The sequence below is a fragment of the Eschrichtius robustus genome, chromosome 2, assembly GCF_028021215.1.
Source record: "Eschrichtius robustus isolate mEscRob2 chromosome 2, mEscRob2.pri, whole genome shotgun sequence".
In the NCBI taxonomy this organism is placed as follows: domain Eukaryota; kingdom Metazoa; phylum Chordata; class Mammalia; order Artiodactyla; family Eschrichtiidae; genus Eschrichtius; species Eschrichtius robustus.
Genome location: NC_090825.1, coordinates 133093977 through 133110845, shown reverse-complemented (window position 1 = coordinate 133110845; position 16869 = coordinate 133093977). Strand labels below are relative to the sequence as shown.

The window sequence follows — 16869 nt, the reverse complement described above, 5'->3', positions numbered from 1 at the left end:
ATTCCCACAAATTTAGAAATGCGTAACATTTCTTACGAAAATAACCTCCAAAAGACTTGTGTACTTTTTTTTTAACATTTGTTAATTTGCTGCCTGGAAATAGAATCTGAATTCGTAAATGAAAATAAAAGTGAACAGATGGTGAAAAAATGCAAATTAAGAATATATTATTGATTCTCAATCATGTTCACAAGTATTTCCAGATTACAAAATACTTAAACAGCATATAGAGTCCAACCTCATATTTTTAAATGTTATTTTTGACAGTGGGGCTACAGTCGATATCATTTCTAAAAATATCTGCTTACTGTATTGTCTAACGTTTACGTAAGACGTATGGATGCCTCAATCTTAAGCGTTGAAAAAAAAAAAAAGAAACAGAAAGGAACGAGCTACCAGCTGCTGCTTTTATTGATACAAAGTACACAAAGCCTCGGCGACTGCAAACCGCCCCCCCGCAGCCGCAGCCAAACTGCCGGAAGGCGGCAGGCGGCGCGAGGTCGGTGGGGGTGGGGGGCTGTGCGCAGGCGCAATAGCAAGCCAGCGGTCAGAGGCGGGACTAGAGCCTCGGTTAAAGGACAGGTCTTTCAGCCAATCAAGGGACAGCGTCAGAGGCTTCTTCCTGGAAGAGGAGGTAGGAAGTTGGGTCTCGGCGGTGGTGGCGAAGGCAGCTACCAGTGTAAACCCGGGGCTGAGGTGAGTGGGCGGCGACGGTTTGGTGCTCCGTTCAGTGTGCATTTCTTCTTCCGGACCCCGCGACTTCCTCCGGGCGGGCTGGGAATGGGGGGAGGCGTGGTGCAGGGTACGCTCGCCCGCTTTCCTTTCCCGCGTCCCTCGGGGAGAGCGGCCTCCCCGCCGCTCGCGGAGCCCCGGGGTGAACCGCTCGGCGGAAGGTGCCTTCCTTGCGGCGGGCTCTGAGCTTCCTTCGAGTGGGGAGGCCGAGCCCGCCCGGAGGTTGGCAGACCTCAGTTCTAGTCCCTCGCGGCTGGTTTGTTAAGGTGGGTGGGCTCGGCGAGTCTCCTGGCCTCTCCAGCCTTACGGGATAACCAGCCTTGCTCTTCCTCCTCAGGGAGCAGTCCTGAAATCAGAAGAATTAATGGGAGGCGGGGAAGGAGGTAGATGCCAAGCCTAATCATTAGATCATCTGGAGAGGTTTTAAAAACAACATTCCAGCGGCCCCATTCACAGTAGACAAAACGAGTCAAAGTCTGGGGATGGGACCCTAGAATACCTTTCTTTTTTTTGGTGAAATACCGCAGAACGGAACAAACACTAGAAGGTGGATCTTGAGTCTGATAACCAGCTACGATGCCTGGCGCTTGTATTACTAAAAACCTCCATCGCCTTTGACAAGTTTAGTCTAGAGAAGTGATAGGGGGATAAACAGGATTTCTGTAATACGTCAGTTTCCTTTTGTACTGTTAGATGCTTCATAGTTTACTGATTTAAGGGAACGTGTACTGTGTACAAGAACCAAGGTTAAGAATTCCTGCTGTGACATTTACTAGACTTTTGATCTGGTTGCGGACACTTCCCGTTGGTGAGACAGACTTGGGATCCTCATCTCTAAAATGAAATTGAAAATAGTACTTAACTCATAGAATTGGTTTGAAGATTAAGTTAGAGAGAATGTGAAACAATGGTACCTGTCACTTACTTGCTCTTTGGGGATTGGCAGCTAAAGTAGGGGATTACACATGGTGCTGGGAGGCCCAAAACTGGGCTTCCAATCTAAAAAAGCTTGAGTGGGGTGAAACCTGGGCTGTCTGAAATTTATTTTGAAGTACCAGATCACTGCTAATTCTCTGATTTTGGTAATTATGTGGTTATAAGAGAACATTCTTATTTGGGGGATACCCACTGAAGTATTTGCGGGTACAGAGATGAGAGACCAATAAGGCAAATGAGGGAAAATGTTAACATTTGGGGAATCTGAGTGAAGAATATGGGATATTCTCTATACTATTCATACAGCTTTTCTATAAGTCCGAATTGATGTTTTTGGAAGTTTTAAAAAGTTGATTATAACTATTTGCAACTCATAAGTGTGTTGTAAATAAATGAAATGGTACACAGTATTGATAACCCTCCATCCCATGCGCTTTCACCCGTTTTTTCTTAATGGCTGTGTTGTGTGTATATAGAGACATTTTATCCAGCTCTCATATTGATGAAGTTATGGGCTGTTTCCAGCTTTTCCTGCTCTTTTCAAACAGTGCTGCGTTAAACATTCTTAAACACACTTTTGTGTACTTGTACCAATATTTCTGTAGGATAAATTTCTAGAAATAGAATTGTTGGGTCACACAACTTTGTTAATCAACTATACTCCAGTATAAAATAAAAATTAAAAAAAAAGAATTGTTGGGTCAAAGAATATCAGCATTAAAATGTTTGATACTGTCACGTCAAATTCCAAATAAATATATTTGTCTCCTTTGCTATTAGTTGTGTCTGAGGATTCCCCATATTCTCTTGGCAGTACTGGCCTGCCACCTGAGAGTGTCATGTGGTGGCCGTCATGGTGGCTTCTGTGAGAGCCGAGGGGAATGGACGCTTTCCCCCGCAGTAGGCTTCCCTGCAGGGCCAGAGGAGCTAAGAGCCTGCCTCTAAAATTGGGATGGCCACTCTGAAGAAACTGAGAGGAGGGAGAGTGTGACCTGTGCTGGAATCCAGGGCCTGCCACGTAGAAGGTGTTCTAACATTTGTCAGATGACAGAGTATGTGAAATCTTGATAGTCTGTTAGATGAAAAGAATCCTTTTTAAAATTTGCTTTTAATAGTGTGTCTGTCTGAATATTTTCCTGCCTTTATTCAGCGTTTGCATTTTTCTCATCATCTTTTGCCTATTTTTCTATTATTTTTAAAAAATATATAGGTTTAAAAAAAAAACTCAGTGGATCTTTATTGAGGATTTAGCACCTTCTAGGCATTGTTTAAGGTGCTGGAGGTAGAGTTGTGAATAAGACAGGCAACTGCTGAAGTCATAGTGCTTTTCTTGCGGGGATGGAATCAGAAAATATGTTTTTAAAAAATCAAAATTAAATTTCTAATATTTGTCCTTGTTAGCTTGCAGACATTCTTCTCCCAGAAAAATGGGATTGTCTTTTAATTTTGCTTATGATATATTTTCCTATATGGAATTTTTAGATTTATCTTTGGTAGTCAGATCTGTTGGTCTTTTGTAGTAACCTTAAAACGTGTAGTTAGCTATTTGTCTGTTTTCCTTTATAGATTGTAAGCAACACAAGGATGGAGGCCATGTTTATCCTTGAAAGACAGTGTGATGTAGTGTTTGAGATCTTTAGGCTCTGGCTCCTTCCTTTACTCTGTGACTTTACGCAAGTGGGTCAACTTTTGTGAGCCACGGTGATCTCATCTCTGAAATGGAAAGGGCACCTTTCTTTTCTCAGATTTCTCGCAACCATGAGAAAAGTATTTAGCACAGTGTCTGGCACATACTATGCACGCAAGTGTTATCTGTCGTAATCATCATTGTCATATATTAGACAAACAGTAAATATTTGAAAGAGTAAATAAACATTAAAGATGTTTGTACCTACTTCCAAATTCCCATTGATTTGAAGCCTTCTTGAAATGAATGGAGCTACCAACAAATACTAGAAGACAACATGCTAGGATATAAGGGGGAAGGAATGTGGTATGAGAATTAGGCTGGCTATTATATAGAAGAACTGTAGTGAAATCAGAAAGATCCCTGGGAAGCCATTGTATTCCAGGTAAGAGGGAATGGTGTCTTGATCAGAACTGATGAATTTGAGATAGCGATATAGTGAAGTTTTGGGACTTGATAAATTTGGCAGTGATGGTGAGGAGAGGAGATTGGTAAAAAAGGAGGATTGGGCTTCCCTGGTGGCGCAGTGGTTGAGAGTCTGCCTGCCAATGCAGGGGACACAGGTTCGAGCCCTGGTCTGGGAAGATCCCACATGCCGCGGAGCAACTAGGCCCGTGAGCCACAATTACTGAGCCTGTGCATCTGGAGCCTGTGCTCCGCAACAAGAGAGGCCGCGATAGTGAGAGGCCCGCGCACCGCGATGAAGAGTGCCCCCTGCTTGCCACAACTAGAGAAAGCCCTCGCATAGAAACGAAGACCCAACACAGCCATAAAAATAAATTAATTAATTAATTTAAAAAAAAAGGAGGATTAAGATAACCTTTAGGTTTCTGGCTTGAAATACTAGGTGGATAATGGGGACATTTTACTGAAACAGGAAAGAGTAGAAGCTATGAGAGGAACAGGTTTAGGGTGTGTGTATTTATGGTAGATGGACTCAAAAGAACTTTTTTTTAAAGTTTGAATGCCCTGTGAGACATCCAGGAGCAGCCCAGACGCAGTCTGGACTGGAGGTAAAAAGTCAAGAGTCAAGAAAAGAAAGACAAATATCACTTATATATGGAATCTAAAAATAATACAAATGAATCTATGTACAAAACAGACTCACAGACAGAAAACAAACTTATGGTTGCCAAAGGGGAGAGGGAGAGAGAGAGGGGCAAATTAGGAGTATGGGATTAACGGACAAACTACTATACATAAAATAGATAAGCAACAAGGATTTACTGTATAGCACAGGGAATTATATTCAATATCTTGTAATAACCTATAATGGAATATAATCTGAAAAAAATAACTGAATCACTTTGCTGTACACCTGAAACTAACACAATATTGTAAATGAAGTATACTTAACTTAAAAAGTCAAGAGTCACAAATATAGACCAGGCTTTCTCCACTTTGGCACAATATATTGACATTTTGGGCTGGATAATTCTTTGTTGCTGTGCATTGTATGTTTATAGCATCCCCAGCCTCTACCCATTAGAAGCCAGTAGCACCCCCTCCCTGGTTGTGGCAACTAAAGGTGTCTCCAGACCTTGCATATATCTTCTGGTTGGCAAAATGACACCTGGTTGAGAACCACCGATAGAAATGGTATTAAAAGCTATGGAATTGACTGAGATCATCCCAGGGAGAACATAAAACAAAGGCCTGAAACTAGTGGCCAGCAGATCACAAAGATTGTTGGAGATAAATCCTTTTTGACCTCACAGTATTTGATAATTTCTGGAATTAATTGCCAGTATTTTTAAAAGTTGAGAAATTTCACATAAAAATCTGGATTTTTTTGCCCTTACTTGAAAACTCAAGACCAAGGAACAATGAATCTTCATTCGCACATGAATGCTAGTGGCTGGAGGCTTTGAGGTCTGGCTTGGAGATGCTCAGTTCTCCTTCACACTTTATGTTGCCTGCCTTTTCCCTTTGGCTTTTGAGTTTGTGAGCCTCTGAGGCATGCCAACATTAAAATTTGGCTAGAGAAGGAGGGGCAGTAAAGGAGACTGAGAGGCAGCGGCCAGTGTGGTAGGAGGAAGACGTAAATGTAGCATCACAGAAGCTGAGGGAGAAGGGGAGTGTGTTGAAAAGGAAGAAAACGCTGCTGAGAGATTAAGATCAGCTTAGAAAAATGTCCATTGGATTTGGTCATGTGGTGGTTGTTGGTGCCCGTGATGAGCAGTTTTTGTGGAGGTAGGAGGTTGACGCCAGATCGGATAGTGACAAAAATGAATATGCAGAAGGCTAGTGAAACAGTGAAGTGTGGGTTGATACAGTTAGAGTAACTCATCATGCCCATGGCCACTGACAGATTGATTCTCAGCAGCAGCCAGTTCACTGCTGTGGGTTGGTGGAAACTCAGGGCTGCCCCACAGCTGCCCTCATTACCTCACAAATTCCAAGTATAAAATTGCCTCCAGTATATTACTTGCTATCTCTCATGTTGGATGGTGTTATGTTATATCTTGAAAATCTGGTAAGATCCATCAAAGTGAGCGCTCGGGATATTCTCATTTTATGATATACCTAAGCTTCAGATGGAGTAGATGGAGGTTATTGTGGCTATTGAAGGTATAGTTGAATTTGAAATTTCTGTAGTAGATGTAGAAAAGTTAATGTGTCTATAAAAAATTGTAGAGTATATTGTAGGAAAAAAGGGAATGGAATTGGATCACAGAAGCTCAGATGATGTGAGTTTGTCTGGAATATAGTAATTTTAATTTTGTCAGAGTGTTCCTTAGAGTTATAAGTGTTTGCTTTTGGAGATCAATCTATAATATAAAACGAGTGATTGTAACGTGAGATGGGAAGACAGCATGTGTAGTTTGGCTGTAGGGAGGGTAGAGAAGGGAGGCAGAACTGGTGAGGGGTGTGGAATCCAGATGATTTAATTTATAGATGAAAATACAATTGATCCTTGAACAACTGGGAGGTTAGGGGCGCCCACCCTCTGTGCAGTTGAAAATCTGAGTATAACTTAGAGTTGGCCTTTCGTATCTGCAGTTCCTTCATATTTGCGGTTCTGCATCTGAGGATTCAACCAACCATGGATCTTGTAGTACTCTAGTATTTACTATTGAAAAAAATCCACATGTAAGTGGACCCGTGCAAGTTCAAATCTGTGTTGCTCAGGGGTCAACTGTATACTACAGTACTTTTTTTGTGCCAATGAAAGTATTAAGTAGAGCAGGAAAAATACGATGATTGAGTATATATTGCTAATTAGAAAAGGATGCAGCCTTTCCCTGTTGTAAGTGTTAGTTTTAGAGACTAGGGAGATCATTTTGTCCTGGACGCCAAACTGCCAGGGGAGAAAAGGGAAAATGTTCTGTCATTAGTCGCTGAATGTGACAGGTTTGTGTTGTAGCTCCACTCTCAATCTTTCGTCTATTTCTGTGTGTGTGTGTGTGTGTGATTTTTTTTTTCTTATTTTTTGTCTGATGGTCCATTTCTGTAGGTTCTTGATCTTCCACAATGGGTGAGCCACAGCAAGTAAGCGCCCTCCCACCCCCTCCGATGCAGTACATCAAGGAGTATACAGATGAAAATATTCAGGAAGGCCTCGCTCCCAAGCCTCCACCTCCAATAAAGGACAGTTATATGATGTTCGGCAACCAGTTCCAGTGTGATGATCTTATCATCCGCCCTTTAGAAAGTCAGGGTATCGAACGGCTTCATCCTATGCAGTTTGATCACAAGAAAGAACTGAGAAAACTCAATATGTCTATCCTTATTAATTTCTTAGATCTCTTAGATATCTTGATAAGGAGCCCTGGGAGTATAAAACGAGAAGAGAAGCTAGAAGATCTTAAGCTGCTTTTTGTACATGTGCATCATCTCATAAATGAATACCGACCCCACCAAGCAAGAGAGACCTTGAGAGTCATGATGGAGGTGCAGAAACGTCAACGCCTTGAGACAGCTGAGAGATTTCAAAAGCATCTGGAACGAGTCATTGAGATGATTCAGAATTGCTTGGCTTCTTTGCCTGATGATTTGCCCCATTCGGAAACAGGGCTGAGAGTAAAAACTGAACCAATGGATGCTGATGATAGCAACAATTGTGCTGGACAGGATGAACAACAAAGAGCAAGTTCAGGTCATAGGAGAGATCAGATTATAGAGAAAGATGCTGCTTTGTGTGTCCTAATTGACGAAATGAATGAAAGACCGTGAAGGATGTTCCTTTTTTTTCTTTTTTTTTTTTCGTTTCAGTAAATAGCATATATATTAGTTAATTCCCTTTTAGAGAGTCTCAAAAGAGATAGCACTAGAAGTCTTGCAAGCAGCTTGACTCTCCAACTTTCTCAGTTGTTAGACGTCACAGGCAGTTTATGGCATTTCACTTTATGGCAAGCCTAGGTAAATGAGTGTGCCTACATTGAGCAATCACCTTCAAAAGCAGTGTTTGCCGCTAGTGTGTGGAATATCCCTGTTTTCGGAGTTACAGTAAACTTTGAAGATATCCTCAGTAATAGTAGGTTTTCATCCCTGAAAAGTAGATTTGTCATTTGCTTTAAGAATGATAGATAATAAAGGATATCAAACTTTATAAATATGAAATTATGAAATCCTTAGATTTATTTCACTTAAAAATTTGGTTAATCTCTAAAAAAGAATAGTGTAACATGTTAAAAGAGAGGAACCCTGGAGAGTTATAAAACAGCAGTTTTTTTTTTTCCTCTTGGCTGCTCCTGCAAACACTCTGTCTCAGCCTCTTGTCCTTATCCTGGATGGGTCCCAGAACTTCTTTCCAGTCACTAAGAAGTCCTTTGATCACTTTTAGTCACATTCATTTTAATAATTAAAATGTCTGTGTAATTACCTATACATTTCCTAAACTCAGACTTGCTTAAGGCTGGAAGCCTGCCCTGGGAAGGGGGTTTGGTGGCAGAGACTGCTGGATGTCCACCAGAGATTATTGCTCGCCTGAGATATGCTGCCCTGCTAGGGACTATGTTCCCCCCATTCCTCTTGCATCTCTGTGAGGCCATGTGACAGTTCTTAGCAGTGGAATGTGGTGTAAAAATCCAGGCCTGCCCCATAAAAATTTCTCTTCTTATCTGCTGGTTTGATGGTCACACCCAGGAAAACTTTGGAAGCCACTTGAAGATGGCAAAAGTTCAATCATTTCAGGTCCTTGAAAGCCTGAAGACTAGGCCCTCCTTTCATTAACTCTACCCTCTCCCAGTCCCCATCCCCACCCCCACTGATGTGACTTCACCACGTGAATAAGAAGTCAACCTGTTTTGAGCACTGAGATTTCATTTCTGCACCTTCTCTTTTCTGTTCTCCAGCCTCTCTTCCGGCAAAATCTTGATGGAGAGTCTGCCTTGTATCTGAGGGTGGCTGCCAGCCTTTCTCTTAATAAAGGCCAATGGTTCTCAAAACGTAGTCCTGGACCAGCAGCATTGGTATCACTTGGGGACTGGTTAGAAATGCACATTCTCAGGTGCACCCCAGACATACTAAATCGAACTCTAGGGGGTGGGGCTCCACAAGCTGTGGTTTAAAGAGCCCTCAGGTGATTCCCATGCAGGCTCAAGATTAAGAATCACTGATAATGGTAAGTCCTTTTCCCAGATAAGCTGGCAAAGTCCAGTTTAAAGTGGCCACAGACCAGTTCTATATGTGAAACATTCATGCATCCTTTTCTTTAAAAATCTGGGGAGTGTAAGCTGTTTCCAAGTAGACAACCCCTCTGTTAGGCACTTAGTTGGCAAGTCTCATTTGTTTTTTCCTGATATGTGTTTGGTATAGATTTTTGGACTCCAGAGACTTCAGGAGACACAGTCAAGACTCTCTTAAGCTTAAATTAAAGGGGGAGGGGAACCCCCTCATCTCCCAGTGGCGGGGCAAGGTGGACATTGCTCAACACTTGAGTGACTCTCCAAAGGAATCTCCTTTGTAAAGGAGACCTCAGCCTTTTTACAACCTTGAGGAGGGTGCTGGGCTAAGAGGTACAAAACCAATTTTTGGCTGCCTTACAAATCCTTGCATGGAAAAAACTAACTGAATCACATTATCACATCCTTAAGAGAGTCACGACATCATTTGTATATAATGTGTGTTTGTTGGAGAGAAGGATTAAGAGATTAAAATTTCACGTGGAATCTTAAATTCTGATCTTGGGAGGACCCGATCTTGTAGGTCTGTGGGTGGGACCTGGCATCAACTCTAAAGAATTCTGACGTGAACTCCTGCTATTATAATGGGTTGAAGGAGCACTAGTGGTCTGATAGTTGTTACAAATTTCAAAGTTTATATAGAGATTCAGTCTATGAGGATTAAAATACATCTCTACACACCCAGTCATAATGAATATTCCTGATAGATTGATTCCTCAAAGTGAAATATCTGGAAGAATAACCTGGGCAACTCCTGAGATTACCAATGCCTGGGCCCCAGACCACCAGGATTCTGGTTTCATTGTTCTGGACTGGGGCCCTGGTATTAGTTTTAAGAAATCTGTAGATGACTCTACTGTGCAGTAGGATAAAGGAGGATTACATTAGTCAGTACTCTCTAGTGAACTAGTTTAAGCAAAAGATGAATTTGTTGAAAGGATACTGTGTTACATAAGTTAAACATCCAAATCATGAAGGACTGGGAGGGTCTCTAGGGCAACTGGGACTCAAACCTGATCCAGAACGCTCTGTCTCTCCTTTCTGGCTTTTCTGTTAGCTTCATTCTCTACAAACTAAATTCTTTGATGGTACAGGTGGAGAACATGGCTGCCAACGGTTCCCAAGCGTTAAGTCTTTCTACACCACTCTCTGGGAGTTGTCTCTCGAAAATGAAAAGGAAAAAAAAGGTGAAAGGCTAATGAACCAGTTTGGAGGGAGGAGTTAGGAGCGGCACACTTGATTCCAACTGGGCCATTCAGCTGGGGGCAGATTCTGTAAGAATCTGACGGACCCCAGCATGTCAGTGTGTGGGGGGAGGTAGTCCACCCCCCCCTTTAAGTTCATTTATTCATTGCATTCATTTAGTGGATATTGTGGTCCTCTCTATTCCTGATACTGGTTTAGTTACTGGGAGTATGAGGAGTGGGAAGGAAAATGGAAGAAAGAGAAACAGGAAAACAAATAGGTTAATTTTTGAAGGTGTAAGTTCTTGCTTTAACCATTCAGCCATTATAACAGAAGAATCTTGCTTCCAATTATATTCCTATTTCCTGCTCAAAATGCCTTGTCCACATTATCTTCTCTTTTCAAGTTATGTTTCTATGTTCACAGTTGTTAAGGGTGTTGGAAGGCCATTTCAACTGTGCTGTGTTGTATTTGAGAGAAAAGACGTGTCCTGGGTCCTGAGGTCACAGGAAACAGCAAGTTCAAGTGTCTCATGAGACAATTAAAAGTTGGCATGATTTGGGGGAAAAGGCTATTATGGCTGCAGCATAGGGAGCGAGGAGGTTGGAGCTAGAGGAGCAGATGGAGGTCAGGTTACAGGACTTAGAAGGCCAAGGGAAGGAGTTTGTTATATCCTAAATCTGATGGGAAGTGTTGGAGAGAGGGAAGTTTCCCCCTTCACCCCTCTCGAGTTCTTGTGGTTGGACTAATAATAAAATTGACGCAAGACAAATTAACAGGAGAAGAGACATTTTAATTCCTGTACAGGGAGGTCTCATAGAAATGGGACCTAAGAAGTAGCCAAAGCATTTATATTCTTTAGGCAAACACTGAATTTCTGAGGAATTGACAGGACAAAGAAACTTAGGTTTTGGGTGCTCAATTAGTGAAGAATCTAAACAATTTGGGCTTGGGGTAGTAAAGAAGTAACAAGGTTTGTATAGGCTTCTTGGCTCAAATTCCTTCTCTTGGGCAATAAGGGTGTCCTTTTACCTTTACTGCAGGGAGTGCACCTTTCATGGGAGAGGTTTATTTTTTGCTTTGGGGGAAACAAAGTGGGGGTCAGAGTGTCCCTCTTGCACTGGCCATTTCTTAGTTCAGTATGCCGTCGTAGCATATTTTGGGGCAGCCTGCTAGCACTTTGTTGGCACTGTTCTAATCACTTTATGTACAAAAAGCCATTTTTATCCTCAAAACAACCCATTGAAATCATTATGATTCTTACACCTATGTTACAGATGAGGAAGCAGAGGCTCAGAGAGGTGTCATTTACCCAAGGTCACCAAGCTAGTGAGTGGCAAAGCCAGGATTGAAACATTCTAGTTTCAAAGCCTAAGCACTCAACCTTCATACTCTATCACCTCTCTACTGCATCATATAGTTAATAAATCATAGGTAATAAATAATGGAGTCGAGTGGAATCTGATATTTTGACCCTAAAATCCATACTCTTATACACTACATGCTACTGGACTGAGGAAGGAGATTTGTAGACACAGATTATGAGCTCCCTTTGAACATTTTAAAGCATTTTTGTCAGAATTCTGCTGCTATCTTAAGGAGATGCTGTGCGTATAGCACTAACCTTCTTAAAACTCCCTCTTAGTAGATATCACCCCCACTTTATGAAAGTGGGGGTCAGTTTTGTAGTTTGCTCAGGTGGTGTTTCCAGATTAGAATCTAGGTCAGGAGTCAACAAACTTTTTCTGTAAAGAGCCCGTTAGTAAATATTTTAGGCATTATAAGTACTCTCTTTTATGGTACAAAGGCAGCCATAGAAAATACGTAAACAAGTGAGCGCGGCTGTGTTCCAGCTTTAGATATGGACATTGAAACCTGAATTTAAATAATTTTCATGTTATGAAATATTATTTTGATTTTTTCCCCAATCATTTAAACATGTTAAAATAATTCTTAGCCTGTGGACTGTACAAAAAACAGGCAGCCAAATGAATTTGGCCAGAGGTTCTAATCTAGGTGATTGGATTCTAAACCCTGGAGTGTTTTCACAAAACCACTTAATAACCACAAAATAAAAATTATAGGTTTGTTCTAGGGCCTAAGTGAGATTGTGGCTACAAAGCACTAAGCATAATTTCTGGTAGTTAGTAAGCTTTCAAAGGTTAACTGGTACCTTTCCTGCTAAGTCTTTTGCATTTGGCATTTAGAATCAAAGATTTAGGAACTGAAAAAAAAAAAAAACATTTAGGAACTGGTTTCAAACTGTAATGTGATGAGTCTAACAGTAAGTGGCACTCTTACCTCAAGTTTAGAAGCTGCAGCCAGGTGGCAGAGGAGGGGATTAAGGTGGAGAAACTCACAGGTGCTGCTTGTAATAATACTGAGCTTTTTATTCAACAAGTGAGACTTGCTGCTTGTGTCTGACTGTGGCCTACAAACTCTTTTCTGATGGAGAGAATAGGGTGTAAATTTGTCAAAATAACCAGTACTATGTTGCAAATAAGAGGTTTTTGATTAGAGCTTTTCTCCCAGGGCTGCCTGGACAAGACCTGAGGAAGACCTCAGGCACTGTTGGTTAGTTCTGAGTAGATGAGGACAGTAAGATGCTTCTCACATCTGCTTAGCACCAACTTCTGTGAAGCTGCTGGTTCCTTGCCCCTGCTCTAGGTTTGGGGTAAGGGAAGACATTGAAAGGATGGGTGTCAGGTGGGGTGATATGGCTGGCTAGGAATGCATTGTATCATAACTACAAGGAAAGATGCCTTTGGGGTCTTTATCGATTTTCACAATTATTCAGTCATTCAACAAACCTGAAGATCTATGAATACCATGCAATCGTTAACAGCCATTAAGAATGAGAGTACTGATGTGGAAATACATTCTATATATAACAGAAGTTGCTGGGTATAGGCTGAGTCCATATTTGTGTCTCTCTGTCTCTCCATACTCAAATTGGAAAAATATATTAAAAACTATTTTATGGATGAGGAAATTGAGACTCAAATATGTAACTTGCTACACACCGAGGACACTTGGGCTAGTAAATGGCTTTAAAACTCAGATTTAAAAGAAAAGAAACAGAAAAAGAGTAATGCGTGGCAGAGTTTGGGCTCCTGTGTTTACTAGTAGTGTCGCCTTGGTTTGACCTATTAACCTCCATGACCCTCAATTTGCTTAACTATGATAATTATGGGTATAGGGTAGGTACCATTTAACGTTGGGAATGAAGGAGAAGGCCCATGCTGATTCTTTCTGAAACTTGTTTGTCCCCAGGCAACATACTCAGAATCATCTGTGCAGAAACATCTGATGTGGAAGGGCAGAGGGGGTATCTGAAAGGCTTAAGTGGTTCATAAGCCTGAGGGGTTCTGACTCACTACTACTTAAAGGGGAGAGTGGTTAAAAAAAAAAGGAAGCCACAAATAATCAATAGCAGAAATGAAAAAGGGATATTACTATAGATTTTATAGACAGTAAGAAATAATAATAAAATATTATGAATAACTTTATACCAACAAATTTGAAAATTTAGATAAATTGGACAAATTCTTACAAAATTACCAAGGTTTAAGAGTAGGAAACTTGAATAGCTTTCTGATGATTAAAAAAAGAAAAAGTTGTCAAAATCTTCTCAGAAAGAAAACTTCAAGTTCAAATAGCTTTGCTGACAAGTTCTATCAAACACTGTTAGGAAAAAAAAAATCTTATACAGACTCAGGGAATAGAAAAAGAGGGAACATTCCCCAGCTCTTTTTATGGGACTGGGATGGTGAGTTCCCTCACTTGTTCAACAAATGTAACTTGTTCAGCAAGTTACATTTTTGAGTCTCAATTTCCTCATCCATAAAATAGTTTTTAATATATTTTTCCAATTTGAGTATGGAGAGACAGAGAGACACAAATATGGACTCAGCCTATACCCTTCCCTTTGGGAAGTACAAAGGACCCAGAGAGCCAAGATACCCTTTTTTTGGCCATGCCACTCAGCATATGGGATCCTAGTTTCCCGACCAGGGATCGAACCCACGACCCCTGCAGTAGAAGTGCAGAGTCTTAACCACTGGACCACCAGGGAAGTCCCAAGATACCCTTGATAAAAGAACTAAGGGGAGGATTTGCCCTGCGTGACATCACCATTTCCCGTAAAGCTGCAATAATTAAAACAATGTATTATACTGACAGAAAGATAGGAAAATATACTATTGGAACAGACTAGAAAGCCAAAAAACAGATCCATGCCTGTATGATTTTTGAAATATAACAGAGATGGCATTACAAAGTAATGGGAAAACGCTGGAATTTTCAATAAATGGGGCTAGGACAAAATATACAAAAATCAATTATGGGAAAATTAAAGGCATAACAGTGAAAGAAAAAACTATAAAGCCTTAAAGCTAATGTAGGTGAATATCTTCATAATCTCTGGGTAAGAGAAGTCTTCTTAAACAAAATACAAAAAGTATAACCCACCAAAGAAAAGGCTAGTACATTTTACTACATTTGAATTAAACTGTGTTCAAGAAAACATACCATAAATAAGTGAAAAGCAACGAAGTGGGAGAAAATATAACAGATTAAACCAGCAGAGGACTGGTATCCCGAGTATATAAATTATTCATATACAGCAATAAGAAAAACTGAGAAACCCAACAGAAAAATGGGCAAAAGACTCAAACATTTGTGCTCCTCCCCCTCCCCAAATCCAAATGGTTCATAAAAGAAAAGGTGCTCATTAACCTTGTTAGCAATGAGGAAAATGCAAAGTAAAGCTGTAGTGAGAGGCCATCATATCCTTTACCAGTTTGGGTAAAAAAACAAAAAAAAAAGTCTGGCAATACTAAGTGTTAAGGAGGTTGTGGAATAAGAGAAACTTATACTCTGCTGGTGGATGTCTTGGAAACAGGCATTATCTAATAAGGCTCAAAATATGTATACCCTCTGACCCAGTAATTGCACTGTGAGAAATATGCTCCAGAGAAACTCCTATACGTGTCCACCTGAATCCATGTATGAGAATGTCCAGGATGGCATTGTTCATGAAAACTGAAACAGAAGATGAAATGTTCACCTGGAAATAAACAATTTGAGGCATATCCAGTCCCAGGAAAACTATTCAGTAATAAAAACAACCCACAGGGATACAAAGAAGCATGAATGGATCTCACAAATACACTGTTAAGTAAAAGAAACAAAACACAAAAGCCTGTAGACAATTTGATTTCACTATATGATGTTCAAAAACAAGCAAAATTACATATGTAACTTTAGGATGCATTACCTAGATGGTAAAACTGTTAAAAAAAAAAAGAAGCAATTATTGCAAAATTTAGAATAGTGATTGCCTGTAGGACAGGGGGAAGGCTTTGTGAACAGGAAGGGACATGTGGGCTTGGAGTGGGGGTCAGAGGGACTTGAGATAGGCCATGTTTTATTTTTTGTTTTGGGTCCTGGTTACTTGAGTGTTTGCTTTCCAAGTATTGGTAAACTATAAATTTAAGTATGCAATGTTCTGTACATCTGTGCCATTTTCCGTTAAACAGTAGTTTAACCTTAAAACCATATTGTGACATCATCATACACTCATATAGGAAAAAATTAAAAAGTGTGACAGTCCTGATACCGGCAAAGATGTGGGGGGCATCGTAAGAGTTCTTCTCACTGTCAGAATGTAAGCTGGAATAAACACTTTGGAAAACTGCTCAACATTCGCAGGTAAAGCAGATGCCCGTGAGACGAGAGAAATGAGAATGTGCGTCAAGGACAAACGGGGGAAATAGTAAAATGAAATAAAATAAGAGAGGGACCTCACCGGGATTGATGAGGAGTACGTCCATTAAACTGAGGATGATTAGCTTCAGTATCTGAACCTGGAGCAAAAAACTAATAAACACAAAGCATTGCCATACTGGAGAACATGCTTGGGATGAGTGACCACTCACAGCTCCCCCACCAGCATCGCCCTGGAGGAGACAGTGGGACTGCCATTTTCAAGGTGAGACCGCCGATAGGAGTTCCCACAGTGACTCACACATAGCTCAACAGACTTTTCAGTTTCGACACTGGGAGCCTCGATGAGTTATCAAGGGTAAATTATTTCACGCCCCTCCCATTTCCTCCACTCTGAAAGGTGTGATCACATGAGCAGGAGCAGCGCTGAGCTGGCTCTGGCATTGGTTTGAGTGTGACCTCAAGCCTAATCTCTCTGGCACTCATCCATAGTTACTCAACATAAGAACTCTCTAAAGACACGAGAGCTCCTTAGCATCTCCCCAGGGTTCTGAAGAGCGCGCGTCCTTGTAAGTTAAAAAGCACCGTATTAGTAAAATGTCGTTTTTATAAGAAAAAGAACCATCCATATTCGGAGGGGCAAGTTTTCTTTCCCCATCTCCCCACCCCATCCCTTTCTGGGAGGGGGTCTGTACTGGATATTTGCTTCTGCTGCCCAGCATCCATTTCCCCTTCTAAAATGCACCATACTTTTTCTTTGGGGAAACCACCTTTCTCTCACTTTCAGAGCATGAGATTTGGGGATGTGACCCAGGGCTCACCCAATAAGTCCTTTTTGAACCTATGGACACAGATTGTTCAGGAATAAGTCTGTAACCCAGTTTGGGTGTTTGAGGGGGTGTGCATCTGTGGGCTTGTGTGGGAGTGGCCAAGAGATGTTCTTGGTGTGCAGATATGTGCTCTGCAGGGACAGGA

General features: G+C 41.1%; 1 protein-coding gene across 2 annotated transcripts; it reads left to right on the top strand.

Moving 5' to 3' along the window:
- The first annotated feature begins 611 nt into the window (after window positions 1-611).
- Window positions 612-7885, top strand: MED7 (mediator complex subunit 7). Of its 2 annotated transcripts, none has more exons than XM_068534566.1 (2): window positions 612-696; window positions 6813-7885. In XM_068534566.1, exon 2 carries the CDS (start codon window positions 6830-6832, stop codon window positions 7529-7531), a length of 702 nt encoding a protein of 233 aa, XP_068390667.1. In that variant the 5' UTR covers window positions 612-696; window positions 6813-6829; the 3' UTR covers window positions 7532-7885. The 2 variants fall into 2 exon arrangements, with proteins under 2 accessions (XP_068390667.1, XP_068390668.1); XM_068534567.1 differs by lacking the exon at window positions 612-696 and adding an exon at window positions 723-998.
- The last annotated feature ends 8984 nt before the right edge of the window (window positions 7886-16869 follow it).